Source organism: Chinchilla lanigera, unplaced genomic scaffold (assembly GCF_000276665.1).
Source record: "Chinchilla lanigera isolate Chin_1 unplaced genomic scaffold, ChiLan1.0 scaffold00002, whole genome shotgun sequence".
Taxonomy (NCBI): Eukaryota; Metazoa; Chordata; class Mammalia; order Rodentia; family Chinchillidae; genus Chinchilla; species Chinchilla lanigera.
In genome coordinates, this window is record NW_004955403.1 from 33,942,424 (window position 1) to 33,961,914 (window position 19,491).

The window sequence follows — 19,491 nt, forward strand, 5'->3', positions numbered from 1 at the left end:
CAGCCTTAGCTCACTTTTGGTTCTTGTTTCTGAGTTTGTTATTACACTGTGATGACCATTCTTATATCTGTAGTCTGTTAGCATGTAACTGTCATCGTGTTTCATGTGTTATTATTAAGGATTACCTTTCCCTGTCTTAGGTGATAAGATATCTTCAGATTACATCAATTGCTTTATTCTTCTGTGTGTAGCGTTAGCTGCAATTTTTCCATTTTGTGTCTTTGAAATGCTTCGCATTGTAATTTGTCTTACCCTAATGGCCATGTCAAACTAATCAGGCATAGAGTCTTTCACTCATTAGACACAGTTTTCGGAGTGCGATATTGTGAAGGCAGAAGCAGGCAGACATTATGAAGCCATTTTCATTGTTTGCTTTGGGTGATGTTACCATGATATTCAGTTTGTCTCCTACTCCACGGCTTTTCTATGGACAAGAGTATTGACATATCTGATTGTTTTTCAAACACTGGTTTTAGAGTAAATGGATGTTAATTTCTTCCTTTCATTCTCTGGAGTGATACTCCTCAGTACAGATTCCCAGTGATAACTTGTTTCTTTGCTTTAATATTCATGTGGTCTGTGTAATGCTGACTAACATTATATAAATAAACTCACTAGATTTGATACTGCAAATTTTCTTCTTTTAATTCCGCTACCTAACTTGAAGCAATTGAAAATAATTTTTTTTCTCTCTGTGGGTACTTACATTTTATTTTGTTATATAGTTTGTGGAAATTGAGATATAATATGTTTCTCCTTGTAGTTGCTATCCATTGGTATGTTCTGTCTTGATAGTGGATTGTTTTTCCCACAGGAAGAGAATTTGTCCTCTGGCTGCACGCACTGACTTGCTTGAACCTCTGTTTGCAGATCTCCCTCCAGGTCTTGGAAAGGGAGCATTTGCCTGTTTCCTCAGTAGGAAGAAAGGCCTGCTGCAAGGCTTCCTCCCAGCAGGAGCTTTTAGCCGGCTGCTGGCCCGCTGAGGGAGAGCAGCAGAAGTAGGCCAAGGAGAGCACCTCCTCCTCGCCCCTGTTCCTCTCCTTGCATTCATAATGGGAGCCCGGGAGGATCCTTGCCAGGCCTTACGGTCTTATTTGGATCTATTTTTATTTTTCTTTCTTGGTCCCTTAAGGAAACTGAGAGCCAGCACACAATGCTATAGTGATATCAAACAGCTAAACAGATCACCCTGGAAGAATGAATCACACATCTGCTTCCTTCACAGCAGCCAGATTAGTCATGAATCTTGTTTTGCAACAAACAGCATTTTCTCATAAAGGTGCTTCAATAGGGTCTTTGTTTCCTGTGTAGTAATTTTGTTTACACAGTTTTGTTCTACTTTTGTCTATTTTTTGGGAAAAATTATTTCAACTCCAAGCATCTCCCTTTATATGAATTTGCTTTTTGTTTTTCTTTTTTTTGATATTGTGAATTGAACCTAGGGCCTCGCGCTTGCCGGGCAGGTGCTACACCGCTGAGCTACAATCCTGGTCCATGAATTTGCTTTTGAATTAAAATGAATACCCATAATTTTCCTGTCTTGATACACTACTCATTCAGAAATTTGAATCTAAATGTAAAGAAATGAATTGCAGTTATTATGTCTTTAATATATTAAATAAAATGTATAGTTAATTACTGCAAAATGAAGCAGCTTGTAATATTTTAACGGAGTCAATATGTCGTGACGTATATCTCAAGACTAATACATTTTTCACCTCCTGTCATCCTTTAATCTTCCAGTAGCTCCATTTTAGGGGTTTCAGAGACTGGAAATCTTTTAAAGGAGCAATATTAACTAGCGTTTTTCGTTCTACCTATGTACTTTTCTGCTTGTCTAGTGCTGCTCTCTGGTGGCCATTTCTTGAATTACAAGCCATCGATTTTTTGCAGTTTTAGCCTGAGGGGGATAAACGGAACCAATAAAATGTTTGCAATACAGTTGGTGTTGTTTATACTCGCTTCCAGCTGTCAAATAAAATTTGCAAACCAGAGCAAATTGCATTCTAGGATATTACAGGACAGAAATATTAAACCTGATCCGGCTCCCAGGCATGCGTCCCTCATACCAAGGCTAGGCTAGGTAAGCTTCCTGTGGGGCTTAAGAGAGTTGGTAAAGAAACAAAGCATTTCTGTGTAACTTGCTCCCTTTTCTTTTACGAATATTCCCTCCTGTTTTAGATGCCATCCTCGAACCTTCTCTTTTTCTCCCAGGCTGCAGTCAGCCTTGCCTGTTGGAGTTAACAGAGGACACTCTCCGTCTGATCTCTGTGTGTTGATAGAGAGGAAGGGATAGAGGGAGGAGGGCACAAGTCGCTTTTCTTTGATAGTTGATTCTTATCAGCAAATCCTGGAGTCACACAGACCTTTTTTTTTTCTTAAGTCCATCTGGTGAATGTGCACAGCCTACGGTACACACTGGAGTGAATGATAACTCATGCTTGCTGACTGTGCTGGGAATGGAAAAATGGAGCCAAAGTCACAGCTGCCTTGGACGCCAGAGAGATTTGGTGTTAGCCTAAAGCGACTTTCTGGATGCGTGTGAGGAGGCAGAGGGCAGTACAATGACTGCATCTTCTTTATGTGTGACGCGCTGCTGTATCAGATATAATTCGTTCTCGTGGAAGCCTGTTCACATGGAAGGTATTACTGTCTTTATTTAAAGAAGGAGTAGCTGTAGCCTATAGAGAATGAATGATTTCACAAGGCCGTGTGGTGTAAGGCGAATTCTAGGATGGCCTGACTTCGAGGCCCACAACCCATCTAGAACACTACGAGGCTGTAGCGGGAGACCGCCAGGGCCAGGTAGGGTGAGCGGTTAGAGAAGGGACAGTGTTGATTGAATTAACTCTGACTGTGTTGCAAGCTTGATGTATTGCTTTTCTGGCATCATGTTGTTCTGATTCTAATGCAGGGTGGAGGTGGGAAAGGAAGGGATGGTTGGGTGGGGAGGGGAGGTGCCAATATACAGACTCTCAGTGTAGCTGAACAGTTCCTTAATCTCCTAGGCTGGGTATGGTAATCACCCAATTGGTAATTTTTGCCAAAGTCCTTTTGCTTGCCATGAGTGCATTAGGTAATAGAAGAATGTACCAACTGGGGCGATTCCTTGTCCAGGATCCACGATTACATCGCTATAGGGGCACCATAAGGCCTACTTGAAACTGCTGCTTAGTCTCTTGGCTTTCATAAGAGAGCCAGCCTGCACAATTCTAGAAGCACTGGCAAGGCACACTCTCCTGACCTTGGACAATATCCTTTTGCACAGGGAGAGAGAGGACTAGGATGGGAGAACAGCTTTCACTTTATAAATTCCTTTCCTTTCCAGTATGGTAGTATGTGTTGATCCTTGTGAAATCTGTGTGGTGAGTGCATCAGTATCTGCTATGGTATTTCTCATAGTTTCACACTGAAATATTTCATAATTCAAACCATGAAACGGGGCAGATACTGCTCTACTTCCTCTCTTCTCTTTCACAAGTGGCTCAGTGTCAGCAATGCCCCTTTCAAGGACTTTCAAGTTTCAAATTGAGGTAGAAACCACACCTCACTTAAACTGAGTAGCGCTGAATGGTTTTCCATTCAAAGCAATATGTGGTCTTATCGTATCCCATGGAGTCCACCTTAGGGTGCTGTTATCTCATTTATCCTCCTGGCACAAGATTAACAACTTTTACAAAACTAGTACTCAAATTATCAGTTGAGGTCCATGGAAGCATTATTTCCCATACTCAGCGAACAATTCTACCTGCCTTTCTATCGTTGAAAGCCTATTCATGTACTTTATCTCAGCTGATCATCCCAGCTGCTTTGAAGAGAAACAGAAATAGAAATAAAGTGATTCACGTAACTACAGGGCTGGCTGGTGACAGAACCGTGGCCTCCCTCTGGGTCGCATGCGCACTATCTGGAGACTCGTCCCCCTCTATCCGTCTGTGCCAGCCCCGCTGGACTCCACTCCTATGACTTCTCACATGCCTGCTCATGAGACCACGTCCTTTCAGAACCGTCTTTCACACAGATGTCCAGCCTCAGCTCCGTTCCTGTGGCTCCATGCTTGCTGTCTACACAGAGGTTTGCTGCCACGTTCCGAATCTGTGGAAAGAAGAAAGAATTTTGAGTGTGGGGTTGATTCTACAGCTGTGTCGGTACCACTGGGCAGTCTTAGACTAACTGGGTGATGAACTATTGTGTTTTGAAATCTATAACTAGAACGGTGCCTGGAGTTTGTATGCAATCTATGGAGGGAAAGCAGCAGATTAGAGAGAATGTATGCACATACGAAAGAACATGAGAGGTCAAACCCCAGCACTGCAGCTGGCTGCAGGTCACGCAATCTGGAGAGGAACGCAGAGCTCATGACTTCTGTAACATGGGAGATTTTTCTTTTGCAGGTTGTGCTTAACTTGAGATTTATCATCCTGCTTCGTGTTCCTTCTACCGTTACCACCCTAGTATAGAGATCCAATCTGAGGGGATACAGGTAAAGTGTGTGACGGAGGAGAGTGCATCCCTGGGCTGTGATGGTCGTGGTCTATGTTTGTTTTCATCCACTTTTCCTGGAGGGTAAACTAAGTGTTACTCTGCATGGGTGTCACTGAGTGACAAGGAATTGTCTTGGGCTGTATATAAACTGTATAGTACAGTTAATGTCTATAAGTAACAAGATACACTTTAAAAATTTTCCATCAAAACATGGGGCATGCTTGGGCTGAGGGTTGGCCACACTTGCTAGAGGATTAGCAAAATAAGAAAGACAAGATTACTACTGAAGGGGCTGGGGATTTAGCTCAGCGGCAAAAGCGCCTGCCTGGCAAGCGCAAGGTCGTGAGTTCGGTTCCCGGTACCGGAGAAAAACAAAACAAAAACAAAAACAAAAACAAAGATTACTACTGAAATATTTACTGAAGTGTCCCTGTGTAAAGCCTGAACTTGGAAAAGTTGCAGAGTAAATGAAAGGGGCAATTCTTTCCCTTGGATTAGCACTGAAGACTTACAGAAGGGAAGAGAGTGGACAGTGGAAAGTATCAAGGGCAGAAAGAGCAACAGAAGCAGAGTCTGTGTAGAGACAGGTGGTCTGCCCCATATTCCTGCCTGGAGATTTCCCCAAGTTCTCTGTAGAGTTAGATATTACTTATAGTTTGTTACTGAGGTGTGTATACTAGCTCAGCTCTGGCATCTCAAGTCTTTACATGTTTCCATGTGACACTGCATTACCATAGACTCTTCGCGTATGTTTAAGGATAGAAACAGTAATGCAGTGGGTAGAACTGATAGTTTCCCTGAAGCTCCTTTTGCCCAGAATGAGTGGGTAAGGTAGGGAGGGAGTTACCTCACTACAGAAGAATATTTATTCTTGTTGGACTGCGGCAATGAAAGAGAGAAGGTTTTTGTGAAAAATGCTGCATACCATGAAAATAATAAATGATGCTGGGTCGGGATGGCATGGCAGAGGAAGCTATTTCATATTTCATCTATGCTTGGAGCAGAGATTGGTATAACATATTTGAGGATCACTGTCGTGGGTAGTAGTTTCATGGAACTTGGCCACCGCTTGGGTTCAGGGTCCTCTGCTGAGCTTCTAGTTTCAAGGTCTCTGCCTGATGTCAGAGGAACGGGAAATAATGCAGCTATAAGCAACAATCCCTAGTCTGATTTGGCCTATGTACTTCTCTGAAGATCTAAGGAAAGTTATGGATATTTTTGCAAAAATAAGCAAACAAACAAAACCATAGGCAGGTACATACGAAAACCTTTGTTTGCATTATTCTGGAACCCATCAACCTCGGATTTGAATCCCAAGTTAGGGAAAAAGCTTGCCTCTGACCACTTGTACACTGATTGCTGGAATCTTATTATAATGGGTGATCGTGAAAGATAGGGAATGAACTTTGGTGGTCACTGGAATGCACCTAATTCACCACCGACCTAGTTTACCTTTTGTCCGTCTTTCCTTTGATATTTCCTTTGAGATTTTGGAAGAAAAACTAAAAATATTCTTGGTGTGGGGCTGGGGATGTAACTCAGTGATAGAATGATTGCTTATCATGTGCAAGGTCCTGGGTTCAATCCCCCGCACTGCCCAAACCAACCAAAGAACATATTGTAAAACCAATTTCTTAATGTGTGATGACGTGGCTCTCGTGAAATAGCAACCCCCAGCGTGTTAAGGTTAGGTTTTTCCTTGCTGTCTTCAAGCTGGGCCATTTTGTAAAGATCCTTATTTCCTTATCTGAGTCCTGTGTGACGGTTTTCTGAGACTATCTGTGACCTCGAAACCACCTGACAGAACTCCGGGCAGCCTCTGTTTTCATTCCTGTGCCCTTTACCTCACAGGCACACGCAGAAAGCCAGTTATTAATTCATATGTCTAAGGCGTCTTCAGGCACTATTATCCCCTCTGCTTGAGTCTAGGAGCTCAGAACCCAATGCAGGGCTTGGGGAGCGGCAGCTGCTTTGGGTTCATGAGTGCTTGGCTCCCGTGGGAGAGGTTTGTCCTTCTACACGAGCTGGCATTGGCGCTTACCCACCGGAGGCGCTTTCCTCTTGGAAAAGAACACACACAAGCCAGAGATAATGAGTTGCAAATCTGCCAAATGTGCCCGTGGACACACACCAAGCCTACCGGAGAGCCTCATCTTGTTTTTGAATATTCTGGGCTCACAAGGGCTCTGGCAGGGATGGAGGATACCATTTTCTAAACTCTTGAATTTTCTAAATTCTCACTCAAATGGCATCTGTGTAGACAATGAGACAAACTGCTTTGGAAGCCAAATTTCAAGTTTCAAAGGCGTAATTGCCTACATCTGTGTAAATTCCAGCACAAAGTTGTGCCAGAGAGGAAATGCTGAGAGTTCAGTGCAGGATAAGGTAGGCAGCTGGGGACAAGATTAATATCCGACCACCGTCACTCTCTTCTCTCCCCCTTATCTTTTTATCACCATCCCTTCAGCGCATAGTCATAGCCTCTTCGTTTTCTCATAAGAGCAAGTCCATCAAGAGAAACAGGTGAATAAGATTCCAATAGAACTGATAGTAGGCATTGCTCATTCCCTTGAACAAGGTTTTAAAAAACTGTAGACAAGAATACTTACCAATTTCTACCACTCCCCACATGGACTCATGAGCCATGGCTGAAGGTAGAGTTCACACACATACACGGGCCCCATGCCTAGGACGTAGACTGCTGAATAAATCAATGACAGGAAAAGAAATTTTCAGCCTCACCTCTTTGATGTCCTGCTTCAGGGCTTGACATCATTAAAACTGTGCTCAGGGATCCTGAGGAACGCTGAAGAGGATTAGAAAGCCAGGCAGAGTTTGACCAGGGAAAGGAGTTGGAGAAGAAGAAAGTGAGGGAAAAGGGAATTATTCTGTGTGACAAGATTGTAGAGAGAAACTCCTTTGGGGCAAGGGTCAGGAGCGAGAGGTCTGGCTGGGAGCAAAGGCTTTCTTCAGGTGTTCAAGAGGAGTCTGGTTCAGTTTTAAGGTTGTTTTATTCCCCCAGCACAGGAGGCTTTTATTTAAAAATTTATAAGAGAAAGGAAGTGTGAAACAAAGTCAAGGTGGCCAGTTGATGTGGCAGAGGCCATTCAGTCGGCTTCAATGAGACTAATTCATACATGGTAGACTTAATTCCTGGTGATCACCACAGGTCTTTAAAGTGAAGTACTGGGTTCATTATTCATGCAAGAACTGTTTATTAAGTCCCTGCTATGTCAAGACATTGTGCTAGATACTGGGTATAGGATGGGGAGTTGCAAAGAATCAGTGTCCTCCCTTGTGAAGTTGATGGTTTAGTCAGCACCTTCCAGAGACTGGAAATTTTCAATACATCTGGCTGTGACTTTTTAATGTGGCAAAATGAATCAGTATGTTTCTCTTCATGAAGTCTGAATGACTTTAGAAGGTAAATTTATTCTGCGAGCTAGAAAGACACTGATACAGGGTGGAGAGAGAGCACCCGGAGACCTAGCAGGTCTGGGTTCGGCTCAACAGGTACAAAAGAGTTTCTCTATAGCCTTAGCCATAAGCTCCTCTTCAAAGCGCAGCCTGCCTGTTTATGAAAAGTCCACCTTCAAGGAGTACTGCTGAGGGAAAGGAACTTTGAGAAGGATGAGCAGAAATTTAAAGGGAAAGATCACAAGTTCAAACCCCACCAGGTAGCTTAGGGAGTTCTTGTCTCAAAATAAAAAAGGCCAGGGTTGTAACTTCATGTACAGTACTACTCGGGCTCACCTCTGAGTCCTGCAAAGCAATGCGAAGTGAAACGAAATGAAATGAAATGAAACCAAACAAAACATGTCAGATGGGGTCAGCCTTGGTGGGTGAAGGGCTGGAGAGTTTCTAAGTTCTTGACTTACTCATAGTCTCTTCACCAAAACATGGTTATTACCTTTTTTTAATGCTAGGCAAGTGCTGTACTGCTGAGCTACATCCCAGCAACTTTTAATCTTTTAAAAAATTTTGTAACAATATCACTCTAAGTTGCTCAGGCTGGCTTTGAACTTGCCTCAGCCTCTAGAGTAGCCAGGATTCCGGGCTTGTACCCCTGTGCCTGTCAGTTACTGCTCTTTGCAGCGGCGGCTTCTGTGCTCTTTTGAGACCTTTTGTACCCCTTTAGTAGCTAATTTTTTTTTTTTTAATATCAAAGTTTCCTTGTTGAAATAACTAGGCTTTTTTTTTTCTCTTTGGACTTGACTCCACAGAGAAGTTGTCATTGAAACCAGAGTCTTACACGAGACCACTCAGACAAAGAATAGGAAGCAAGATGAGAAGACTGAGGCTGAGATGAGAACTCCTTCCTACAGCAGTGGGCAAGGCAAAGGCAGCTTGGAGAAGAAAGGGAAGGAGGAGAATCAGGAGGAAGACAGGGAGAAGCTCGAGAGGAGGGCAGAAGGGTCAGTAGCATCAAATTCCAGAGTGGACAAGTAGGAGGGGAAATGGGAGGAAATGGTTGGATTTGGAGGTCACTGGTGATCTTTCAGAGTTTCTGTGGTGTGGGAGATGAAGACAGAGGATGGATTGCCAAGTAAACTGAGGAAAATTGGAAGGGTAAAATTAGTCAATAAACAGAAGCTTCTCTTTCAAGAAGTTTGATAGCAATGGGATACATCCATACAAGGGAAAAAAAGCAGAATTAAAAATAAAACATTTTTGGGATAATTTTTGGGATAATTAAAAATAAAACATTTTGGGAGTGACTTGAGAGTAGACTTACATATAAGCTCTGATGTAATTTATTTGAGACTCAGTTAAAAATTATGAAGTGCTTTTAGAAATTAAAAACAGTATACAGCAGTGGTGGCAAACATACTGCATACAGTGGGCTGCTTGTATCACCGAAAGCTCTAAAAGGTTTGCCATCGCCGGCATATACATGCAAAGCACTAAAAATGTTTCATTATCTTTACAGGCGTTTTCACTGGTTAAGGTTTTGTCTCGTGGCCATTATACCATTTTGTTCGAACAGATTCGCTTCCTCTCTAATTGCTGCATGCTAGTGGCACCCACTGACGGCTGCAGACACTAACTAGTATCTTCCCTTGAAATTATGCCCACGGAAACTTTCCTCCTATCTTGTGCGCATTTTCCTCTTCTGAATTTACCATAAATGTAATTGCTTTGGCATTTCTCTCTTGTCCTGGGACTTACTAGAACTGCACATTTCAGAAGGCTGGCTCACATGATGCAAGAGAAAGATGAGCCTATGGCATAAATGTTGCTGGAGGGCCTTCAGATCTATATATGTTCTGCTCCAAATAGTCTTTTTCTAAAGATGCTTAGAGTTAGAGATTGTATTACTTGTAAAACATGTCTTGCATCAAATTAGGTTCTTTTAAATTAAGGGTCATTTGCCAAAACAATATGATTTTCATAAACAGATGCAGAAGAAATCTTGTATAAATACGTGACTTCTTTTAGGGGTTTAGAATATATATCTCTTTTCTGACAAAAGGAAGGAAATTAGGAGAGTCTTTTCAGCCTACTTCATTTTCAGCTGGATCCTTTCAGAACCATGGTTTTACTTCCTAATGCTACGCATTCATTCACATTTGAATTGGAGCTTGGGGAAAGTGAGTGGTTTGTCCAAGATTTTTTAATGAGCAGATGACAGACATGTTTTGTATCCATGTCTCTGATTCCTTGTCCTTTGTCCTTTGGCCTGTGTGATGGTAATGTTATAACTAATTCACCAGAAAGGTATCATTTTGGGTGATAAATCTGGGGCAAGTGGTTTATTGAGCTCACAGGAATACATAGAGGTTAAAAAAGGCTACTCCTTAAGTTTAGAAAAAAAGGGATCAAAAATCAGAGCAGAGTCTGATTTAGATAGAGAAATGAAGCAAGGTAAGAAATAAAATCACTTGAACACTCAGGGACATTCCAAGGGACAGAAAGTAATAATAAAGCCTATGAGGGGCAAGCAGAGAATATCTGGTTAAGCAGCTCAGCTCCAGGAGAGGCCGTGGTGGTACAACAAAGGGTGTCCTGTGGGATTGTAAGGAGGAAGTGTTTCCTAAACTTGGCAGGAGACTCTAGATTTTGAACTTAGATTTAAAATAATATCAAGTTTTCTGGCAGGAAGTCTAGAAAATGGCAGAGAAGTGATGACTTTATCCTCACTTCTGCACCTCTGTGTTCGGCAGCCAGGGCACCCTGTTCTACCTGATTCTGCTTGAGAGGAGGCTTTCCCTGCCCTCTTCCCTTTGGTGGTTAGAAAGCTGTGTCAGTTTGGAGTTATACTTTGTAAGACCGAGGGTATGGAAGCATTTGTATAAAAAATTGAGCCCCTAAACACCAAATTCTTTTTTTTAAGCTTGAATTCTTTCCTAAAGATTTGATGTTCTAATTTCATAAATTCAAGGACGGAAATATTTTATTACAAATTCTCTCATGAAGGCACTGTTGGAACAGAGGCATGGGCCAGTGACAAGGTAACTGATAGCTGGGTTGGCTGAACAAGGCTTAGAAAGCTCAGGTGACAATTCTTCATGTTTTGGTAAGAGTTATACACACGTGTGTTACGAGACAAAGTGCACTGCGTGGGGTCACAGACGTGAAAGCAGGCATTTAAAGAGAAGTTGCAAGACATAGTTTAGGAGATAAGTGGTTTGCTTGAATCCTTCTTTTCCTCTCTGCAATTTACGAAACTCAGGTAAGTAAATGACAGGAACGTAGGAGGGGACAAATGAGATCTGGTGGAAAATTGCACAGGGCAAGTTCAAGAAAAGCACCATAAAAAGCTATAGAAAAACTCATCAAAGCATATGTGAATGTCAAGAAAGGCATCAAGCAAAAGTCGAATGTGAACTTTTCAGTAGTTTGCAGAGAAAAGCATCTTAAAAGAGAGCGCTTCCCATGCTAATAACCTGAATTTACGCTTTGTCGAGAGGTTTTAAAGGAGGAATGCTGCTTTGAAGGCAATGCAGGCCAGAGCAGAAGCTGCCTGGTATACTGTGGAGTCAGTGTGATCCCTCTTTCCTTGAGTCTCAGACAGAAATGGTTGGTGGTCATGTTCCTGCCCTGTCACTCTCAAAGTGGCGTGGAGACATCTCTTCAGACAGAGCCACCTTGTGCTGGGCAAGAACATGCTCTTCTAACTAATGTTTTGGCACCTAATATTCTTGTCACTTTTCTCCTGGAGTGCTATTTTATGAACATAGATACTTCTCACAGTGATTGGACTCATACATGCATTGCCAGTAAATCTCAGATTTGTTCCAGTTCTAGTAAAATCATGAAAAGCCACATCTAACATTACCCTCAAAGCCAGGGGCAATAGCCACAGGCTTTGAAGATAAAGCAATTTTTAGTACTTGAAAAACTACTCACATAACATGGTGTTTTGAGAAAATAATTCTTCCTTTGCATTCAAATCAGGTGATCAGAACATGGGCAGGTTTAAAACCTCGGCTAATTCAAATTGTTAACCTCTTGTGTAGGATTCAGAACGGTTAGTTAATGAAGAGCTGCAATCCAAATTATATAGCTGATTCTGAGAATGTGACCATTTGACTGGGCAGAATGGCAGCAAAATCCCTGAGACATATGACAATATGTGGATTTTTAAAATTCTCTAGAGAAGTGGTACTCTTGCTTGAGTGTAACAGTTTGTCTGCTAAGAAAAGCCAGAAAATTATCTTTATTTTTTGCAAAAATAACTTGAATCTGAGTTTGTATTATATACTTCATCACTGTTATACATAGCATATTGAAAGAGATGGCTTGGGTCTTTAAAGTAAAAAAATGGAAATGTCAGATAGCACTGTTATATACACTACTTCCCTGCAGTATTTCTTTGTAGGCCTTGCCTTGTGAAGTCATATCATTTCCTTTTTATAAAACTGAAAAGTGAAGAGTGGTAAAAAAATATTTCCATTCTAGTTCTTACCTCCTGCTATAACATCAAACACATAGGGAATGGAATTTGTTGAGTCTTAAAGGGCTAACCTTAAAATACCAAGTCACACTGGTGAGTATTGCACCCTTGTTTTCTGTAGCAAGGGAACTTCATGGAAAACTGATAGGGAAAATGATATTTCCATATAGAAACAAATGTACTACTTCCAAGCTTGTGGTATCAGAACTGTCACCCCAGGACATCATTTTATGCAATAATTAGTGTGACCATCTTGAAATGCTCAAACGGTCTGAATGCTAATTGCACATTTATTTCTAATCTAAGAATTTTATTTAATCTCTTTCCTCTCACTTTTTTTTCAATGTAACTAGACAGTTCAGACACAGTTCTTTCCAGTAATGGGAATCGAACTCAGGACCTTGAACTTGCCTGGCAGGTGCCTGTGCCACTGATCTATATCCCTGGCCCAGACACAAGTTCTGAAAATAAGCTGCTTGGATTTTGGTTGGATTGTGACATCATTGCTAGGTGACAAAAGGTATGATTAATCACTTTTGTGGGAGAGAATGAGATTACTTTTCAATGAAAACAAAGGTAAACCAAGAAAAACCCAAAACAACAGCACAGAGAAAAATAAAAAAATTCTCAAGTAAGTCAATCATAGTCTATTCTAATACAACTAGTGCATGTACAACCTAATCAGCCAGGTCATTTCAGCTGTAGTGAAAGCTAGGTAGGTCCCACCTTAACTTCTGGGGATCTTGGGAGCTCAAGGCTTGGGTTCTGTTTTTGGCAGTGGCTTGCAGGGTTATTTTAAGTCAATCCTATTTCTTGAGATAGAATTGTGCCTTAATAGTCCCTGTAACTCTCTCACCTGTCATTGATTTTGGTGTGTCTTGTATTAGTTAGCAAGGGCTGCTGGAACAAAATACCACAGGCTAAGTGGCTTAAACAACAGAAAAATATTTCATAGTTCTGGAGGTTGGAAATCCCAGATCAAGGTGCTACTAGGTTTGGTTTCTTCTGGGACCTCTCCTTGTCTTGCAGTTGGCCATCTTCTTGCTGTGTCATAAGACCTTTCTCTGTGCACACACCCCTGTCCCCCCAGAATCTCCTCTTCATATAAAGACACCTGTTTTGCTAGGGTAGGGTAGAATTCTTAGGGCCTTTTTTGATCTTAATTACTTCCTTAAAAATCTTCCATTCTTACATTTGGTAATCTGAACAATGTAGTTGAGGATAGTGATATGTAACATAACAACCACTGTTAATGCATATTATTTTGTCTTGAAATCCTGTATCACTTTAAATGTTCTTGCTTTGGTTTGTTTATGTTTGTGATGCTGGTATGCTGCTATTTTTCTTTTGTTGCTGTTGTTGTTGTTTGTTTCTCATTTACTACTCTCTTTAAAATAAAATTTAAAAAATCCTATCTTCAGATACAATCAGTTGGGGGCTGGGTTTCAATATATTAATTTTGGGAGGACATAGCTCAGGCCATTACATATAGTACTTTCTCAATAACTGACTTTTAAGTAAAGAAAAAAAATGGTAACTATTCCTAGTTTCTCCTCTGAAAGTTGAGATAAATCACTGTGATGGCTGTTTGTTAGTATTCTTGCAATTAATGTGAGAGTTTCACAAAGAAGTTTCATTCAACCTTGAATTTTCCAAATGACTTGAAAGAAGTTCATTGCTAGAACTTTTTGTTGGTAATGTTTATATCTATTCTCTGTTGCTCTATATATGTCAAGCATATTCAGGAGAACACAAGCACATCAAAGCCACTTGCTGTTCATTTATTCATTCCTCAAACCCTTCACCCAGCTCCTGACTCACTGCCTCTTATCACTGGAACTGCATCAGAGGTGAAGCTTCAGCAATGACTTTTGAACCAGGGGCCCCTTTGGCAGTATGAGCTACTTGCCTGGTTTGTGTTTTTGAGGCTGGGTTTAGTTGTTTCACTTAACACTATCAGTATCATTTTATTTAAGTGATTTAAAATATTTTGGGAATCTAATAAAAGCTGTGAACTCTCCAAAAATGTACATACGTTGACACAGAGTTTGGCATATGAAGTATTCCTGTTTATATATTTGGTGGTCCTTAAGGTCTGTTTCACATGTGCATTACATATATAACAATCTCTTATCTTCCTAATGATGTATGAATACATCAGAGATTGGTTTTTGCTCTTTGGAATATACAGTGTGATATTTTTCTTGTACCCCATAGGCTTTATTGAAGAAAAAAGAACTATACTATTTCCCCTAAGCACACACCCACACCCACACACTCACCCACCACTGGGAAGCTTCTCATTCAAACAGTTCTTTCCCCTGAATGTCTCCACTTGTACCATTGAGCGAAGGGTTGCATCCTCTATCCACTTATAATGCTAATCAGAGATTTGGTGGAGGCAAGTAAAAATAGCCAATACTTTATGGAGAGCTTACTGTGTTAGGTTCTATGTATTTGATTTCCATGGATTGTTTCATTTAAGCATTATAACAGCTCTATGAGGTGGGTAGTTATTATTCATATTTCCCAAGAAGGAGGCAATGTGTTTTAGTTTCCTGTGGCTGCTGAAAAATTACCATAAATTTTGTGGCTGGGCTTTTTTTCCCCCAAAGTTTTAGAGGCCAGAGTTTGAAATTAAGGTGTTGGCAGGTCTGTGTTTTTGAGGAGGGATTTCACTCCTTTGCCTCATCAGACTTCTGGTAGCTGCCAGCACTCCTTGTCTTGTGGCTACTCCTTCCAAATGTTGCCTTTGTCTTTATACAGGTTCCTCATCTTCTTACTGTGTCTCTTCTTTGAGTGTCTCTTACGAGGACTGTTGCTATTGCTCCTAGGGCCTATCTAGACAATCCAGGATGATCTCATCTCAATTTTCTTAATTTAATTCCATCTGAAAAGATCATTTTTCTAAATGAAGACACATGTACAGTTTCTGGACATCAGAATGCAGACTTTTTTTTTTTTTTGTGGGCCACCATTCAACCCACTACACAATGCATAGATATATAGTAAGTCAATGTTAGATCTAGAATTCCAGATCTTGTACTGGGACTTCAGAAAGCTGCAAAAGTTCCACACTCACCTGCTATAGACTTCTGTGCTCTCTGTGGCTTTCAATTACAGTAACATCTATGTTATGGGCTGGCTGGCTGCTGGCTAAAAGATCAATGTCCATTTTGGGAACTATGAAATTACTCACATGAAGACATGAAGAAGCTTGGGCCTAGGACAGTACAGTAGAATATCACCTCAAGAGCAGAGTGCCTACTTCTAGTTTCCCACCTTAGATCTGTTCTGGTGTGGGATGCCCAATGTTTTTTTGCCCTGAATACATAAAAGCACAGCTCTGAGAGCTTGGGAAATCTGCTGAGCTACACTTGGGATCTGCCTGGGAAGAAAGTAAGTGTGATCTTGATTGTCAATTGATTGGCTTGAGAGACTCCTGAGAGACTAGTAAAGCATACTTTGAGTGTGTCATGGGACTTGACCTTGGAGACTATGTCTTGTCTCAGGCCTCTTCCTTTCTGTCTTTCTTGGTCTCTCTGCTTCTTGGATGCCATGAGTTGACAGCTTTCCTCTGCCATACCTTCCTCCATGATATTTGTGCTTTGGAACTAACCATGGACTGAACCCTTTGAAACTGTGAGCCAGATTTAAACTCAAATTCTTCAAGTGGTGGGTGTCAGGTACTTTGTTCCAACAACAGAAAATCTAACACAGATAGTGAATCTGTGGACATATTTGGTTGAAACACTATACCAACTATTTTGCTGAAATATTATACATGCTGCAAGAAATTAAAGAAGACAGAAATAGAGGGAAAGAGAGGGTAATATTACCCAAAGTGATTCAGTGCAATCCCTATCAAAATCTATTTTTTATAGAAATAGAAAAATCTATCATTAAATTCACTTGGAATCTCAAGGAATCCTGCATAGCCAAAATAATCTTGAAAAAAAAAAAAAAAAAAGACCAAATTCAGAGGACTCTCATTTCTTGATTCCAAAGTTTACACAGTAATTAAAGCAATATGGCTCTTACATAGAGACAGATATATACACTATTGGAACAGGATTAAAAAAAACCACAGAAATAAACACTTGCATATGTGGTCAAATTATTTTTGACAGGATGCCAAGATCATTCAATGGAGAAAAAGGACAGTCTTTTCAACAAACGGTGCTGGGAAATTTAGGTATCCATATACAATAGAATGAATTTAGATCCTTACTTTTAGCCAAATATAAAAATTAACTCAAAAACCAATCAAAGCTCTAGTTGTTAGAGCTAAAACTACACAACTGTTAGAAGAAAATGTAGGGAAAAAGCTTCAGGACATTGGATTTGGCAAAAATTTCTTGGATATAACACTAAAAACACAGGCAACAAAGAAAAATTGATGAATTTGACTTCATCAAAATTAAAAACTTTTAGGCATCCCAGCAGTTGGGGGAGCTGAGGCAGAAGGATTGCTGTGAATTCGAGGCCAGCCTGGGCTACATAGTGACTCATGTTCAAGGCCAGCCTGAATTGCATAGTGAGACCTTGTCTCAAACAAAACAAAACAAAACAAAATAAACCAAATCAAAACAAAACAAAAAGGACATTATCAGTCCTTGATATTATTGAGCAACAGGCAACCCTCTGAATGGGAGGAAATATTTCTCATTTACAAATCTAACATGTGGCAAATCTCCAGAATATGAAAAGAACTCCTAAGATTCAAAGCAGACAAAGACCTCAAATAACCCAATCAAAAAAATGAGCAAAAGAGTGGATCAGTTATATATCTAAAGACAATATACAACTGTAAGTACATAAAAGACATTTAACGTTATTAGTCATGAGAGAAATTCAAATTGAAACCATAATATGATAACACTTTTTGCCCACTAAGATGACTGCTTAAAAAACTCATGGAAAATAACAAGTATCAGCAAAGGCATGGAGGAAACGGAATCCTTGTGCAGTGCTCGTGGGAATATAAAATAGTATAGAATGGTGCAGCTGCTCTGAAAATCAGTATGGTGATTCTCCTGAAAGTTGCACCATAGCATTACCATATGAGGCACAATTGCATTTCTGGCATATAATCAAAAGAACTGATAGCAAGAACTCAGACAGATACTTGTATGTAAATGTACACAGTATGATACTTGTATGACACTTGTATGTAAATGTACACAATAATACTGTGTACTATAGACAAATGGTGGAAGCGACGCAAATGTCCACTAACAGTTGAATGAGTAGGGAACGTGCAGTATGTAAATACAATGGAATGCTGCTTAAAATCTTAAAAAGGAAGGATGTTCTAACACATGCTACACGGATGAACGTGGAGCACGTTATGCTGAATGAAATAAGCCAGTTCCTAGAGGAAATGGATTGCATGATTCCACTCGCATGAGATACATGAGTCAAATTAATAGAAACAAAATAGAAACAGAGGTTACCAGGCAACAGGCAAGTTGTTTAATACTGCGATAGACTGAACTGTGTGCTCGATTCCCCACATATGTTGAAGGCTTAATCCTCAATATAATTGCATTTCAAGATAGGATTATTAGGAGTAATTAAGATATGGTTTTAAGGATGGGATCCTAACCTGGTGAGATTCTTGATCTTCTAAGAAGAGAAAGGCTGGGAGATGTCCGTCCCTACACCACTCCAATATACCCTTGGACACCTGGGTATGCAGCGATGAGAAGGATGTCTTCAGGCCAAAGAGGGAGTCCTCACCAGAGCCTGGCATGCTGACATCTGGATCTTGGACTTCCAATGTCCAGAACTTTGAGAAAATAAGTTTCTGTTGTTTAAGCCCCCTAGTCTATGACAATCTGAGCTGACCAGTAATGATGGTTACAGATTTTCAGTTTTCAATAAAATCTGGAGATAGCTGGGATGGCTACACAGCAATGTGGGCAAACTTAATGCTGCTGACCGGTATGCCACTGGATAAGATGGTAACTTTTTATGTTACATGCATTTTACCACAATACCAAAGTATCATGCAGTGCTTATTGACAGCTATTGGGAGGATGACATTTGTGTTCTATAAGTTCAAAAAAAAGAAGATGCCAAGCCTCACTTCTAGAGGGCAGTGTTAGGTCATATAAAGCAGGAATCAGTTCCATTGCTGTGGAGTGAAATTTAGAAGACACTTATGCTCAATACAGCCTCTGGGTAAATACAGTTTTCTCAGTGTGCTAAGAACCGATCATGGGTCATACAGTAAGGTGATTCATGCCCATTTTGCACAGGAGGAGAAAAGTTACAAGTATTATCTGTTTTTCCATGTTGGTGTGTAAGTGTTTTAGGAAGGAAAACTGATGGAAATTGCCAGAAGGGCTTGGATTACTGGAGGAAGTTAAGATCAGCTGCAGTTGCCACAGCAGGTGGTTAACATTTTCGTTTCTGTTCCACCTCTACTCCTGCTTTCTCTGAAATTAAATCCATTTAATCTATGTTGTCTTATTAAGAAACTAACGAAGATTATATTCTCTATGTACAGTTCAGGTCTCCACCGCCAAGCTTTGCAGCTGTATCACCAGCATTGTGTCCCTGGATTGAAAGTCCCACTTCCTGAAGCCAGAGAAAATGTTTGAGTGAACTGGGAGATGCAAAACCAGTCTTTTAAATTCTGTAAGCAATTTTATAGTTCATTTTCAGAGGAGAGAAGGGAGGGAGGAGAATGAAGAAAAGAATATTTGAAAAATGGGGGGGGGGTATTATATTGCTGTACTTTATTTAACTGAAGTATAGACCAGATAAGAATGTGAACTCTTCAGCTCTCATTTGCTCACCCAGAATGTCCTAAGTCTGATACTATTGAAACCAATTTATTTTTCCATATTCAGCCAGTTTCTTTGTTATTTTTAGCTTGAAACTTCTATCTAGAACATTCTATGAAAAACTGGACCAATTTCCTTTCCCTCCTTCCCTCTATCCCTCCCCCTCTCTCTGTCCCACCCCACTTCCTCTGTCCCTTCCTTCTTCCCTTCCTTTTTTATTTTTATTTTCTTCTTCTTCTTCTTCTTCTTCTTCTTCTTCTTCTTCTTCTTCTTCTTCTTCTTCTTCTTCTTCTTCTTCTTCTTCTTCTTCTTCTT

General features: G+C 40.5%; 1 protein-coding gene across 1 annotated transcript in view; it reads right to left on the reverse strand.

The window, feature by feature from the left end:
* Window positions 1-19,491, reverse strand: part of Galntl6 (polypeptide N-acetylgalactosaminyltransferase-like 6) — a 1,020,690-nt gene that overhangs the window by 21,574 nt on the left and 979,625 nt on the right. The window contains exon 11 of the mRNA XM_005373544.2: window positions 3,979-4,095. Coding sequence (XP_005373601.1) covers window positions 3,979-4,095 — 117 coding nt within the window. The remainder of the gene's footprint in view (window positions 1-3,978; window positions 4,096-19,491) is intronic.